Source organism: Notamacropus eugenii, chromosome 5 (genome assembly GCF_028372415.1).
Source record: "Notamacropus eugenii isolate mMacEug1 chromosome 5, mMacEug1.pri_v2, whole genome shotgun sequence".
In the NCBI taxonomy this organism is placed as follows: Eukaryota; Metazoa; Chordata; class Mammalia; order Diprotodontia; family Macropodidae; genus Notamacropus; species Notamacropus eugenii.
Window position 1 is genome coordinate 142,063,997 of NC_092876.1, and position 16,554 is coordinate 142,080,550.

General features: G+C 38.5%; 1 protein-coding gene across 2 annotated transcripts; it reads left to right on the forward strand.

The window, feature by feature from the left end:
- The first annotated feature begins 544 nt into the window (after positions 1-544).
- LOC140505273 (interleukin-18-like) lies at positions 545-14,731 on the forward strand. Of its 2 annotated transcripts, none has more exons than XM_072611108.1 (6): positions 545-642; positions 7,233-7,329; positions 8,353-8,364; positions 9,691-9,831; positions 10,743-10,879; positions 14,320-14,731. In XM_072611108.1, the coding sequence occupies exons 2-6, from the start codon at positions 7,242-7,244 to the stop codon at positions 14,536-14,538; spliced, it is 597 nt and encodes a 198-aa protein (XP_072467209.1). In that variant the 5' UTR covers positions 545-642; positions 7,233-7,241; the 3' UTR covers positions 14,539-14,731. The 2 variants fall into 2 exon arrangements, with proteins under 2 accessions (XP_072467209.1, XP_072467210.1); XM_072611109.1 differs by lacking the exon at positions 545-642 and adding an exon at positions 3,760-3,779.
- The last annotated feature ends 1,823 nt before the right edge of the window (positions 14,732-16,554 follow it).

The following is a 16,554-nucleotide window of genomic DNA, read 5'->3' on the forward strand; positions in this document are numbered from 1 at the left end:
CCAGATTTCTCCATGTAAAGATAGATTAGGTCAAGGACAAAAGGCCTTTTCTAGAGAAAGAAATTAAGGGTGGCAACTGAAATATAGAACAACAAGTACATCCCTCTGGTTAAGTTATCCCTTCCACATCCATATCAAGGAGGAGTTCCTTGAAAAATTCCTTGAGTTTTCTTAGGAACTTAACATATTTGGTTTTACAATGCAACTGGCTCAATAGGAATATCCAAAAAACTAGCAGGAAATTCCACTAAATGAAACAGAGCTTTCTGCAGTCCCAATTTTAAAAATCTTTGGGGAACGAATGAACAAAGAAATTCCATTAGTCAATTCGGATGTGAGTACAGATGAATTTCTAAGAAAGTGTGAGATTTGAGGGAGAGAAAACTCTTGCTCAAGATGTCTTTTCAATGGTTGCCCTGCACAAAAAGAAATCCACCAGATTCTTAGCTATCCCTCTCAGAGTTTACTCTTAACCTAACTCTCTCTGAAAAGGAAGAGACTGATTAAGGAGGTTATGTTGGGTTAAAGTCATTTCCTTAACACTTTATTCTCCTCCCCCTTCTCTCTCCTCCCCGCCCTCCAATTCTGAGATTTTGGGAAAAGACTAGTTAGTCATTTGAGTGCGGACCTGTCTGGAGGAAGGTAGGAACCACTTTTTTCTCCTGGGGTTTCGGGGCGGGGCCTCACCTGTCTGCTCGCGGAGCTACTTTCCAAGCTTGAATCTCCTAGGTCCTAGAGCTAAGTATTTAAATGCTTTCTCCAAACCCTGCTACTTTTTTGCTTCAGCAGCCAGAGCACCTCAGTCCGAACCTTGAAGGGGCAGCGGGTCCTCTGCTTCTTCGCTAAGTTCCTCTCTCTCACCCTCACTGAGCAGGACCTCCCTAGGATTACTGACTCTGTGACTCTGAAAAGGGAAAGAGCTGAACTGAATGAATGAATGAATGAATGAATGAATGAATGAATGAATGAATGAATGAGTGAATGTATGTGTGGATGCATGCTTGCATAAACAGTTGAGAAGACTTGGATGAAAAGGTGGACTTTCGATCGACTTTATTACCAGCCCTAGAGGCGAGAAGTGCATTCACTACTGTATTAACTTTTTCTGCTGACCATCGGAACTATAAAGTTTACGGAGGAGGCAGGGGAAGGTGCGGGGCGGGAGCGGGAGAGAAGAGGGGAAATGCCAGCTTCCACTGAACAGAAATATTATGAAGCACATTCTTGTTCTAGGTCTGTCTTTCATTACATGACAAGGAAACTACTGTTAAAATCGTTAGAGATGTCCTGACAGCCAACAGCAGAATTAGTTCCTAAGAAGCAGTACTTTCCGTAATCCAACCCAGTTTCATTAGAAGAATAAGCACAACCTTCCGTTTTCTGCACTGACTAAAACCTTGTAGCCTCAGCTTGGTTGTTTATAGTTCAGCAGATGCGACTGCTGCTCCGGCTATAATGGTTAGAGCTTTAGAATTGGGATCAGGAAGACCTGAGTTCCGTGCTGTTGTAGACACTACCTCTGCGATCTAGACACTTGACTTATCTCACCCTCTATAAAATGGAAATGATAATAGTACATATCTCTCTCATAGGATTGTTGTGAGGTTCAAATGAGATAATGGGGCAGGTGAATGTTGCTGTGGAAAAAGTGGCTGAGCCTGGTCAGGAAAACCTGAGTTCAAATGCAGTGTCGGGTACTTACTAGCTGTGTGACTCTGGGCAAGTCACTTAACCTCTGTTTGCCTCAATTTCTTCATCTGTAAAATGGGATAATAATAGCACCTACCTTCCAGGGTTGTTGTAAGGATCAGATGAGATAATAATTGTAAAGCATTTAGCTCAGGGTCTGATAAGTGTTTTGTAAATGTTGGCTATTATTATTATTCACATATAAAGCACTCTTCAAGCCTTAAAGGGCTACATAACTATTAGCCAGTACTATTATTACTACTTTCTAAGCAATATAAAAGAGACAACATGTGCTTGACTGATTTTGAGCTTTTACAATTATTAAAGAAGATTCCTACACACAGAAGAATTGGATAGTTAACATCTAGGTGTTATTTCATTCAGTTCTAAGAATGTCAATATAATCCAGTGAATACCTGCGTTTTTATTTTCCTGCATCCTAGTTTTCTTCAAATGTTTTCTACTACATGAGGAATTATCCTTTCCCTTTGCATTTTAAACGCAAAGTATTTTAAATGCATTCTGCATTTTAAATGCAAAATACTTTTATTCCTACCTCTAAATTATACTCAATGTCTGTCAAGATGTTGTGTTAATCAGTCAACAAGCACTTTTAATATGTCAGATACTTTGCTAAGTGCTAAGGATACAAAGAAAAAGGTTTTTTTAAGTCCTGACCCTTAAGGAGCTTACATTTTAATGGGCAGACATGCAAATAAATGGGTACATATATGATATCAATGGTAATCTCACAGAAAAGAACACACTAGCACTGGGGGATCAGGAAAATTTCCTACAGAAGGTAGGGTTTGAGCTAAGTCTTAAAGGAAGCTAGGGAAACCAAGTGAGGAGGAAGAGCTTTCCAGGAGTGGAAAATGGCCAAGGAAAAGATCCTTGGGTGGGAGAGAGAGTGTGCTGTGCCAGGAACAAGTAGGCAAATGTAACTGGATCATTTATCTGTACGTTTAAATGTAATTGTTCATGGAAGGGAGTAAAGTATGAGAAGGCTAGAAGGTCGGAAAGGTTCAGGTTATGAAGAGCTTTAGGTGCCCAATAAAGGCCTTTGTGTTTGGTCTTAGAAGTCATAAGGAAGCAGTGAAGTTTAGGGGTGATGTAAGAGAACTTTGCTTTAGGAAAATCATTTTGGTATCAGAGTGGAAGGTGGATTGGAATAGGGACAGACAAGGCAGAAAAGACAAGACGAATGAGGAGACTATTGCAATAGTCCAGGCAACAGAGATGATGATTAGATTTTTAAATATATAAATTGAGTTGAACTCTTTCAAAAAGAGCTATACTTGTTAATCAATTACTAGGATTTAAAGTCCATGTGATCAGAAGAATCTCACCCAACATCTAGCATAGTGCTTTGCACATGATAATTGAGTAATAAATTATCTTTGTTGAAGGTAATAGGAAAATATTAGCAGACACAATTTTTCTGCCTAATCTCAGGTATTGAATAACAAAAATAAAGTGATAAGGTGAATAAACTGCTTCTGACAAGAAGCTAAGCAACCTTAAGCAAAATTATGGCATAGGTGAAGTTAACCCTGAGCACCTCCAAACTTGATGCCTGTCTCCTTTCTCAGCCTCCCATAGCCCCTTTCTCCCCCAGATAGCCAGTTACCTCAAACTTGTCAGTCCTTTCTAAGTAAAATATCTGACAAATTAATTTTACCAAAGTATTGTTGACTTCATGAACTTGAGACAATGTGTGGGAGACAAACACATAATATATTTTAAAATAGATGTGTTAAGGTAATAGTTAACCCAGAAGAATAGCAGGGTTTCAGGTATCATTAAGGAAGATATTTTGGGACTTGGGAATACAGTATATTAAGAAATAAATTCTATGTCACCCTCTAGTGACATGCTAAAATCAGTTCCTCCTGACTGACTTATCTTTCTCTTTTGTGTTCTGAATACAAACCTGTAAATTTTTTCACTCAACAGGCCTTTCTCAATCACTTTCTATGTGCCAAGTACTGTACTACATGTTGAGGTACAAAGACAAAAATGAAACAGTCTCTCCCACAAGGAGCTTACATTCTATATGAAGAGTCAATATATACACATATAAATGCAAGGTAATTTCAGATGATTGGGGGAGGAAATCATGAGTGCCTAGGTAGATTAGGTAAAGCCTCATATAGGATATATGAAGATATAAGGAGTTTGGGATTCTGAGAACCAAAGATAAGTATGGAGTGCTTTCCAGGCCTGGGGAACAGTAGGGAGGAGAGAGGTGGGGAGATAGAGAAGAACCACAAAGGCACAGAGACTGGAAACGGGATGGTATCTGTAAAGAAAAACAGAAAGCCAGCTTGGCCAGAAGGTAGAGTGTGTAGCAGGGAGTAATGTACATATAGAATATGCCTGGAAAGGGGGTGAGGACTTTAAATATGAAACAGAGGAGTTTGTATTTGATTCTACATGTAACAGAGCCACTGGAGTTTATTTAGCAGAAAAGTAACATATTCAGACCTTGGTTTTAGGAATATCATTTTTGCAGTTGTGTATAGGATGGATGAGATGGTGGGGAGATGAATCAAGAAGATCAGTTAGAAGGTTATTGCAATAACTCAGACATGAGGCAATGAGGACCTGAATTTGAGGTGGATGAATAGAGAGAAAGAGATGAATATAAGAGAGATCACAGGAATAGGATCAACAATACTTGACAACTGTTTGGATGTGTGGGGTGAGGGAGAGTAAGGAGTCTAAGATGACTCCAAGTTTGGAACCTGTGTGCCTGGATGGTTTGTGGTACTTAAGATAGAAATGGAAAAGGGAGAAAGATGATGAGTTCTATTTGGGACACATTCAGTTTGAGATGCCTATTGGAAACCCAATTTAAAATGTCCAGCAGAAAACTGGCGATGCAGGACCAGAACTCAAGAGAGAAACTATGGATATATAGATCTTAGAATTATCTCTATGGAGATGGCAATTAAGTCCATGGGAGTCAATGAAGTCAACAAAAAAAAGAGATGAGAAAAAGAAGAGGAAAGGAGAGAAGAGAAGGGAGGGGAAGAGAAGGAAAAAAGAGAAGAGGACCCAAGCCTGAACCTTAGGGTATACTCATATTTAGGATAGGTGTACCAGAGATGATTCAGCAAAGGAGAATAAGGAGTCAGACAAACAGGAAAATAACTAAGAAAGAACATTAGCATGAAAACACAGAAAGGAGAGCACATGCAGGAGGAGAAGGTAGAATGGTCAATAGTGTCAAGTGATACAAAGAGGTCAAGAAGGATGATGTTTGAGAAAAGCCAATTAATAGATCCTTGTTAATTTTGGGAGGGATGATGTCAATTGATGTGAGAGCTAGAGTGCAAGAGCTGGGAAGTATTTGAGAGGAGAAGTAGAAGCAATGAGAAAAGACAGTTGTTCCCCCCTTCCCCCGTAGGAGTTTGGCAGTACACAAGAAGAGGATGATAGAGAGATAACTAGAAGGGTTGGTAGGATCAAGAGATTTTTTTTTAAGGGCAGAAGAGACTTGGGAATGTTTATATGTAGCAGTGATTGAGACAGTAAAAAAGGAGCATCGAAGACTGGAGAGAAGGAAAGAGACCATGGTAGAGCAATCTGCCAAAGGAGATGGGAAGAGATAGGATCAAGGATACCACTACTAGAGGAGCTGACTTGGGTGAGTCAAAGGATCACCTCTTCACCAGAAACTGGAACAAAGGAAGAGAGTATAAAGGATGACATCAACTGTTTTTGAAATATAGGTATAGTTGAATCTTCTCCACAGCATCTCTTATATACATTCTCTCCGTTCTACCTACACAGTCACCACCCTAGTTCAGGCTAACATCTCTTCTAACCTGGACTATTGCAATAGTCCCCCAACTGGTTTCCCTGCCTTAAGTCTTTCTCCACTCCAGTCTCTTTCTCCACTCAACTGCCAAAATGATCTTTCTTACAGCACAGGTAACCATGTGACCCCCATTGGCCATCTCAAACTTGATGTCCTATAGATTCAGTCATTTTTCAATCTTGTCTGACTCTTTGTCCGCATTTGAGGTTTTCTTGGCAAAGATACTGGATTGCTTTGCCATTTCCTTCTCCAGCTCATTTTACAGATGAGGAAACTGAAGCCACAGGGTTAAGTGACTTGCCCAGGGTCACACAGTGACTGAAGCCATATTTGAGCTCAGGAAGATAAGTCTTCCTGATATCAGGCCCAGCACTCCTGTAACTCTAAACTCGGTGCTCTTGTTACTATATCATACTAATTCTATAAGGAATGCTCTTCTCACTCTCTGCTGTAGTTTCTTAACAAAGGGACTACTTCTTTCACAGCTTGCATTTCTGGCTCTGCAGGAATTTCCATAGTTTCTGATTCATAAGACCTAGGAGACAGGGCATCTGTGTTCATGTGGTTTCTTCCTAATCAGCTAAACTTCCTGATTCACTGAACTCAGAGTTAGGCAGGGCAACTAGTTATCCATATTTGGTTAGTAGCATACAATTTAGCATGTTAGTGTCCCCCAAGATCAATGGACTTAACCTTCCAGTGGCAGCCCACTTTGGAGCCCAATACACCAAATTCTCCATAGGATAAAGGCACTCACTATCAATGAGTTATCAGCTGGCAGATTAAATAGGCATCTGGAAGCCACTGTTTTTCTCCTGCAAAATTCCAACTAGCCTATTCAGGCTAGAAACTATTTATAAAACAAAGGGATGATCTGGATCAACAAGCTAACACTGTTAGGTGTATGGGGTAATTAATTAGGTGTTTTATCACATTTCTCAATCCAGCTATCACCAAAGGGCCCCAAGAGATCAAGTCCACACTACCCCTTCGTTTAGAGTGCTACTTCCAAACCTCCCTTCCACTCCTCTGCTTATGATTTCTTCCAAAAAAGATAACCACAGGCAAGATGTTTGAGTTTTGCAGTGTTAGCAAAGTTCTTCCACCATTTTTTTATAGTTGAGAAATTGCATGGCATATTAGCTAGAAAGTCAAAAAGACTTGAATTCAAGATCCACCTCTGACCCACAGGCTCTGTCATTCTAGGCAAGTCTCTTACCCCATTAGCACTGACTCTCTAAGACTATCAGATACTGCTCTGCACTGGCTGTAGGATTCCTCACCATGAATTCCCTATGCCTATGAAAACATGGTTCTGGACGAAATGAAACAATTGGTGACAAAAGCTACTATTAATCCCCTCCCTCTTTGCGTTTAAAAAAACCAACTGTTTATCATCTTTTCTCATGGGAACCCCATTGTTTTGTTTCTTTTTTTGTTTGTTCTCTATTTCTTCTTTTCTCTCAATTTTCTTAGTTCTTCCTGATTTCTCCTAAAATGCTGTTCTTTCCTCCCCCACAAACCACTAACCATTGACAGTGTTACATTAACTTATTAGCTAACTGTGGAAGTCAAGGAACTTGATTGCCTGCCCATGGTCTTGGCCAGTGTACTTGATGTACCTTGATGTACTTTCTGGCTTCTGTATAGGGAGGTAATACGAAATGTACAAGGAACTGCAATTGTCCCTCAACAATCTGTTCTATACTTTCACTAGGTAGAAGGAATGGCTGATGAAATGTACTGTGATCTGGGTGACAATGCTATCAACCTTATAGAGACAGAATTTCGAGATGGTACACTTTACTTTAAAGGTAAATCTACAAGATAAGTTTCATCATATGCTCATCCAAAAAAGTTGCTGTGAGGTATTTCACTGAGTAAATCCCATGTTCTATTTGACTTCCATTCTAATATTCAAGAATGTTTATTCCATTAAAAAAATACTTGGTACCTTTAGATTTGCCCTAATACATACAGTATATGTATACATGGCATCAAGTTCCATTCAGTAAACATTTACTGAATACACACTATGTGAAATGCACTCCCCAGGTACAAACAGAGATACAAAGGTAAAGATATAGTCACTTAAATTAAGGAACTTATAACCTAAAAGAAGATATAAGATAGGTGCAAAAGTAATTAAAATTTAAATTTATCATCTGGACAGGAAGAGAATTACAAAGTGCTAGTGGAGATCAAAAGTGGGAAAGATCATTTCCAGCAGGCTGGTGAAAAGTGAAGGAAAATTTGAGGAAGACTTCTTAGAGATAACAATATCTAAGTTGGGTACATTGACAGATCTGTAAAACCCCAAATTTAATAAGTTTGCAGGGTGTTGTTCCTTAAAGCAAAATTATAGCATGAATCCTCTTAAGTTTTAAATTTTAAATAATTTCAATGAAGGGAGGACTATATGTATAAGTGAAGAGGTATTCTTATTAAAAATATTGTAAAAATAACTTTTTTATTGTAGGCTCTGTGGAAAGCCTATAATTCTATGTACCCAATAAAATATCTTTACCTTAAGAATAAACATAATTATTTTGTAGGCATTTCCATTTAACTGTGAGAAATCTGAGCTTTTGAATTTATAAAACCTATTTTTAAATTTTTACATCTCAGTTTTCTAAGATGCCAACCTAAAATATCTCATTTGGTATGATATTTTTGGTTATTTACATTTTCCAGTGGCAACTGGGAATGGGGAAGGAGAGAAAGGAGCAAACAGACTAAGTAAATTCTAGGTAAAAATAAAAATGTATTTTTCCTTTGAAGTAAAATGTAATGACATATTCTTTTTTTTTTTCTCCCTCTCTCTCTTTTTCCTTAAGCTGAAGATGATGGTAATGTATGATTGTTTCTCTACTTTGGATCATATCTATAGGGAATTGCATGAGAATGCATACACACATATTCCATCTTTACCTACATGCTCAGCATGGAAAGAGACTAACTTCACATGATTCGGATTTGGTTTGGGAAGCCAATACTCTTTCTGAAATGCGTGTAGGTTCTGTAGGTCCAGTATTTCTCTCATAAAGAGAAAAGACCATTACTAAGTATCCTCTGATGCTTTGAAAATGCTGCAACTCTTTAAGAAAACATTCTATGTAAAAAGAATATACGCCACTAAACAGTGTTTAATCTAACTGGAGAGCACATGAAAATGGAGCAAGGAATGGTAGATCCACTTTTAGGAAAGAGGACAGTGCACCAAGGAGGAATGTATGGACTTCTAGGACACAAGAAAGAAGATTCCCCATGCTTCTGCTTCCACTCTCACTCTAATTGATGCCCTAAGGAAAGTGGCCTAGGGGAAACAAAGAACCAGCCCTATTTTGCTGGGCCTTTGGTCTTTAAACAGTAAATCCCCATAAATAAGCAGTACATGTAACAGATGGCCCCTCTGGCTGAAGGGAAGAATCATTCCCCTATCTAGCTCTAGTTGTCCAACTAGACATTGATACCTCTAGACATAGACTCCTCTTTATTAAAGTAACTTAACAGTGGTGGTCAGGAAAACTCCCCAGTTTCTGGCTCTGGGTTGCCTCTCATAGGATGAGGCAAGAGTTTATACTCCTGTGATGGCCTCTTGCTTTGGAATGATGAAACAATTCCTGATTGATTGATCACCAATGATGCTGGTTGCAACAAAGACAATTAGCAACTGAATCATATGGAGTCACTCATTCTGAGGTACATAAGGGAAGAAAAAAAAAGAAACAGATTTTGGCTTCTTGTTTTGGACTTATCCACTGATTCCTCTCCCTTGAACTATCAGCAAGGGGCCAGTACCTCACAGAAAGAAGCCAGAGTACATGACCAGATAAACAAGTGATAGCCTAATTAGAAGTGCCTTTTAGCACCTTCATTGCCAAAGCAATGTTACTTTTCCCTTTAACCATACCCCACCACCACCACCACCACCAGAGCTCTATACTGGATGCCAAAGGGAATCACAATCTATGGGAAATTTTCTTCTTCCCTTGTATTTATATAGTAGTCCTTTGCATTTCTTAAAGATTGTACTTCTTTCTACATCTTTAGATGTCTTGTTTAGAGCAATTAAAAACAATGGGTGGCATTAACATGGATGATTATGAGAGTCTGTTAATTTTTCAATAAGAAAAACTCACATTTCTATGATGCGTATTCAATACATACTGTAGATTGCCTGCAATCAGATGATTTCCGTAAACTGGAAAACCCCAAAAATGTAATCTTAAGAAACTTGAACAATCAAGTTCTCATGAAAAGAAGTGGGATGGACATAGCTGTGCTCGAGGATATGTTGGATTCTGAGATTCAAGGTATTGTTTTCATTTGAATTATCACTGCTAAAATCACTGCCTTGGTTTTTCCTGTGCTATTTTGCTACTTCAGCTTTTCTCTCTAAGACTAACACCTTTCACTAAAAGTAATGGAGTCACATGTATTAATGACAAACCTCCAGAAATTCATGTTTTCATTGTTCTCTATCCAGCTTCATTGGATTGAGGAAAAGTATTGAATCTTCATGTCAAAATCTAGTATACCTAGCTCAGCCCTTATCTTATCCATTATAGAGTTTAGCTAGTAACTCTCTACAAAAACTACTCTTATTAGTCTTCTTTTTGTTAAGCGGAGCCTTTATTTATAATGCTATTCGTGACAATAGAATTTTACCTGAACAATGAAACTTGATCCTTAATGGCTTCCCCTGATATTTTCTACAGTGGCTGCAAAACGAAGTCAAAGAGAATTACGGCCACATTTCAGATACTTCTATTTTCAACTAAAACCTAATTTGTCTCATAAAATTAAGTAAGCTTCCTATTTTTTCCATTCATGAGATCCCAAGTCTGGGAATTTCAGGGAGAGCTCAAAGATGCACTGACTACTCCCAATCTATGCAGTAGTTTGTCCCTCAGGGGTCCGGTACTAAGTAACACTGCGCCCTGCCTGCAGAGCAGCTCTAGGTTTGGAAATGAAACCACTGCCTACCTGAAGATGACAAATTCTTCAGGTTGGGGACGTCTTTCACAGAAGCTGTCATCTCGGGTGTATGGCAAAACACATTTTGCAGCTCTGACCTACAACATACAGAATATTGGTTGCTGGAACAATATAGTATAAGACTGGTGAAGCGTCTTTGTAGGAATTCACCTTAATCTTAAGTGTTTGGTTAAAAACTATTTTTTCTAAATAGGATTCTAATTTATATATAAATATTTGTCCTCAGCAAATGCACCCCAAACCATATTTATAATACAAGCCTATAAAGAGAGTGAACCCAATGGTTTGGCAATAGCCATCTTGGTGAAGAGTAAAAATCAGATTTATAGTCTGTCTTGCCAGAACAAAGAACTTCGATTTAAGGTAAGATTGAACTTCCTATACTTATTGATGGATAATTATGAGAAATATGTTTGTTCAATAGTCCAAACCCAGTGCCAAGTAAAGGAATAACAGGAGGCAGAGGGTCATAACAGTAGAGAACAGGGTGTCATTTTTGTTGTTATTATTATATTTAGCCTATAGTCATCAGGCCACAAGTCTAGTGAAGACTTGTTGCTGAGTTCAGGCAATGTTTATAGAGCAACACAGGGATGTGTAGGCAAATGTTTAACAAACAGGCTCTCTGGGGGGAAGATGTATATAGACATATGCATTATTAACATTTTCTCTTTTACTTTTAAAATCTAGACAAGTCAGCAGAATAATAAATTAAGCCCTGATTTGTAGAGTTTACTGATTTCTAAGGTGCAAATGTTCACATGGAAATTTTCACAACTGGCATCTGGTTAGGGCTGGCTCCAGCACACTTGGGTGGAGAGTTAGTATAGTATAGAGGAAAAAGAACTGACTACTTACTCCCTATGTGACCTTGGGCAAGTCATTTTGTTGAGGTTCGGGGTGCTGGGGACCCCCAAAATACCAACATGCTGGGGTCCTGCTAGAATAAATTTGATACAATCCTTCTTAAAACCAAAGAAAAACAAAGTTTATTAAAGATTCACCATACTGGGTTGACTCTTAAGAAGCCTAAGCATTTGTAACGTTTGTAGTAACAGGTGGGCCAGATAGAATCTCAGCTAGACAGTCTGAGCTGGATTAAATCTGAGCCCTTCATAGAGGCGAGATGAATCTTACATACAGAAAAGACTGAGGGAAGAATCCAGGTGTCACCAAGTAGTCTGGGGTCCCAGGGATAGTCCTGATAGAGGAGGTCAGTCTGGACTGTAGATCAAATCCAGGGAGGATCTTGATGGGAGTGACTGATAGTCAGGACAATCGAGGCTGGACGACATGGACCTCAAGAGAATGCTAAATCAAATAAGAGGAATCCAAGGAGCCCCCTAAGGTCAGGCTTTCCAGGACCCTTCAGACAAATGGGACCAAAACCCTCCTGGTTCAAGGGACAAAGGTCTCAGCTTGGGCTCATACCCCATCAATTTGATTTCTCTGGGTCTCAGTTTCTTCCTCTATAAAATAAGATCAAAGAAGATGAGCTCTAGGATCCCTTTCCAGATCTAAATCCAATTAACGGCTACCTAAGTCTAACAAGTGCATTGTGGCTGTATCTAGTAATATTGTATATCAATGGTGGGAAAGTCAAATAGAAATGGGACCACTAACCCATACATAAAGATCTCTATGGTCTGCACATTGACTTAGAAAGCCACATATGAACATTACCTATGTTTTATTATATTTTTATGTATTTTGTTAAATAGTTCCCAATTACATTTTAATCTGGCCCAGAAAGTACTTGGGAAGTGTTGGAGGCTTCAATGCAGCCTGGTGCATGTTTGATACTTCTGCTGTGTAAAGCATAAAGTATACAGTGAACTACCATGTTACTCTAAGGCTAGAATATGGCTCTTCCAGGAAGGAAGCCTGTTCTATGTACAGTTAGTTCTTAATTATCTCCAGGGATACACTGGAGTCAGCTTGAACCAGTTCTTGAGAACAAATTGTTAAATTTTCAATGTGAGCATTTACATCTTAGAATCAGCAAATGCTATCAATTGTTATTTGATATATTGTTTTATTGATTTCTAGACTTCCTATAGTAGTGGAGAAAAATGTTAATAATGCAAGCTATTTTAAAATTTGTAGTATATGCATTTTCCCCTTGATTGTTGAATATTTACCAGTACACTTCTGACTATCTTCCTATGAGAATGATCTACTTTGTGAATTTTCTGTGATACCACGTAAACCTCCAAACCATTTTATATTGTCCCCAAGCTTACTTCTTACCAGCCTTCCTAGATTTTGATTGGCATGTATTTATTCACTTTGATATTAAGTAAAATATAGTTAGCAAGGAAAATCTGCCACAAATAGAAAGGTAATATTTCTTTGAGTTGGGCTTAAATAATTTTTTAAAAATATCCTCCCTATTTTTCTTCCCTAGTTAAACAAATCAGTTGTAGTTATAGACTAAACTTAAGAAAATGCTTTCCCAAACTTCCCAAGACATTCAGATAAGTGGATAATGAGTGAAACTTATCTTGCACTCTGTTCTACATTGGCAATCATATCTACATCTGGCTAAGACACTAGGTCATAAAGATGGCACATGGAGTGGGGAAAGGCAGTGAAGAGATGCCCTTGTGGTCAGCCAGCTATTGCTGAGAAGGATTGGTGCAGCATCTGCAAGACAAAGAGCTTCACCCAAGCACTTTATCACTTCTACTGGAATCCTGCCTCATCCTGAACACATGTGAATTCAGTTGGGTGTCAAGGAGATGCAAATTTAGCTAGGTTTGAGAATTTTGTAGGGGTAAATCAAGGTAGAATTGGAGACTAGGAACATTCAAAAGTATCCCAAGCTAGGAGAGAAAGAATGTAGACTAGGAAATAAGATTTGGAGTTAAGAAGGAGGAAGTACCATTAATTCAACAAACTCTTAGTAAGCACAGCTATATTCTAGGCACTCTACTAAGTACTACAGATATAAAGACAAATATGAAATAGTCCCACCCCTCAAGGAGATTATATTCTAATGAAGAAAGAATTCACATATGTATATGGAAAATGAAATATTAACTAAATACTAGATTCTAAATGCTAGATTAAGTAACTAAGTACAAAATAACTTCCTCAGGGAAGAGTACTAGTAACTTGGGGGGGGGGGCAGAGTGAGGTGAGCTTTGAAGGAAGCCAGAGATTCTATGGAGATTAGGAGGGAGTGTTTTCCAGGAAAGGGGGAAATCTTGTGCAAAGGCATCTTCTTTCATGACATGACTAATGTGGAAATATGTTTAATACAATCATATATGTATAACCTATATAGATTGCATGCTGTCTTGGGGAGGAGGAAATGGAGGGAGCGTGGAAAATTTAGAACTCAAAATTTTATAAAAAGCAAATGTTGAAAATCAAAATTTAATTAATTAATTTTTACAAAAGAAAGAAAAAAAGAAAAACAAATACAGAACAGCAAATTGGCCCATTTGAGCTAGAACATTAATGTGGATAAACCTGGAAGGAGACTGAATCCAGATTGTGAAGGATCTTAAAAGCCAGTGAAGTTTACATTTTATCCTAGAGGAAGAGGAAGTCACTAGAATTTTTTGAGGAGGGCCTGGTCAGGCCTGTGCTTGAAGAATATCAATTTAGCAACTCTCTGAAGAATAAATTGGTGAGGGGGCATCTTAGAAACAGCAGCATTCCTATGTCCAGAAATAGTTTTCCTCTATAGTAGACATCCTGCCTTAGCTCTGAACTAGTATGGTATTTGTACATAATTCATACCTATCTAAGGTCTAGTGTGGTATGTAACATCTTTTTTTTTCCTTTCTCCATAGGAAGGTCCTACTCCAAATCATATTGCAGCTACAACAAGTGACTTTATATTCTACCAAAAGAAGGTTATAGGCCATGAGAAGATGCAATTTGAGTCTTCATTGTACCCAGGATATTTTCTGGCTTGTGAGAAGGAACAGCAAGGCTATTTTAAACTTGTTTTAAAAGAAGGCTGTCAAGAGGAGGATAAGTTTATGATGTTTATTGTTCAATATTGCTAGAAAAAAATACATAAAACCACTTTGAAAAAATTTCTTGGGACAACAAAGAAAAAATGTATGAGTAGAAAATACATCCCTGCACACAAAAAAAAAGATTCTTAGTGACCTGAGAGTTCTAAAAAAAATTCATCCACTTAATTAAAATTGTAAAATCAAGAAATAAAGACCCAGTACAATGATATAAACAAAATAACAGCATGTGTAACTGTTGTATCATAGCTAGTCACACTCTCAGTGTGACTTCTTACAAGACCAATTCAATTAACCTTTCTGGGCCTCAGTTTACTTACTCTTACCTCTTCACAAACTCTGTGTTCCATGCAAACAGAATTGCTGTTTCCTGACATGCTATTTCTCACCTGTGTGCCATATAAGTATACAAGTCAACCCCATACCTAAAAAGCACTCCTTCCTAACCTTCACTTTGGAGCATCTTGGCTTTACTTCCATCTTGGCTCCTTTCAAGAGTCTCCTCTGAGCCCTCAAATGTAGTTCTCTCTCCCTTCTCAAATATTCTCAGAGCTCTTCATCTGATGTCTCCTTTGTCTCTAGTCTCCTGGATCAACAGATTCAAGACCTTGATGTCATCTTCAACCTTCATTTATTCAACAAATATTTATTGTATGGTCATTATGTGTAAGGCCCCCATTTTCTTTATCCCTGGGATATTCAGTCACCAAATTCTAAACATTTCCCCCCTTGTAACAGCTCCCATATTCTTTAATTCCCTTTCCATTCCCATTTCCCTTGCCCACATGCTTCAGTACCTCACATTGAGGTGGGATATGTTGGCAAATGTTTAACAACTGGCTCTCTGGGGGGGAAAAGTATGCATGACACTTAAGTTTAATCTGGATTATTAACATTTTATCCATTACTTTCTTAAGTCAATGATTAACAAAACAATAAAGCAAGCCCTGATTTGTGGCATTTGCAGACTTCCAAGACATAAATGCTCACCCAGAAAATTTAACAATTAGACCTTGTAAGTCCATTCAAACTGACTCTAGTATATACCTATATCTAAATTACAATAATAATAACTGATTTCTCTGCCTTTATCTCTCCTCTGCCCGATCCATTCTGTCAGTTCCATCAGATTAACCATCTTAAAATATATTCATCATATTCTTAATTCATCACACTTCTAATCAAATTTCACTAGCAGTGCTCTGTTGTTTACAGAATAAAATCCAGGCTGCTCAAACTGCCATTCAAAGCTCTTAAAAATGGTTCAAAGTTGTCACAGCTGTGGCATTGGGAGCCATTATCAAAACAGGATGTGCTCCTGCTGCTGTGGTCATAAAACTCAGCACAGGGATCTTTTCTCTATTGGCTCTTTTTGACCTAGCTGCTTTAGGAATGAATTCACATCAAACCCATCCTGCTGAGGAACTTTGGTCCTTCATTATCCAGTGGCTATCTTTACTTTGCCAGTGCATTGTATCTATTTGGGTATTTTCTCCCTGGGTCCTTCTCATTCTATATGACTCCAGGAAGATGTGAACTTCTACTACCAGTCCACTGATCTGCATGTTCCTGTGTGGGGACTAGAGCAGGGGAGGGAACCTGCAGCCACAAGGGCACATTTGACTGAGTCCAAGTTTTATAGAACAAATCCTTTTGTTAAAAGGATTTGTTCTGTGAAGTTTGGATTCAATCAGAGGGCTGCATTTGAGGACCTAGAGGGTCACATGTGGACTCAAGACATACGTTCCCCGTCCCTGGACTAGAGGAATCCAGAAGCAAGTGCAGAGAATTGCCCAAATATTCTGTTCTTGAACCTTTTCTCATCTGTCTCTGAATCCCATCCCTTGATAACCTCATTCCTACAACATTAACACTTGACAAATACAGAACCCAAGTCTGCACTAGGATTGTGACAGTGGGAATGGGCAGAAAGGGACAGACATATGTAAGAGATGAGAAAGAAGCATAATTAACCAGAATCTCCAGTCCTGACTCGTCTACATGGCTCCAAACCTACACCGACTGCCTGCAGTGCATCAGCCCCTA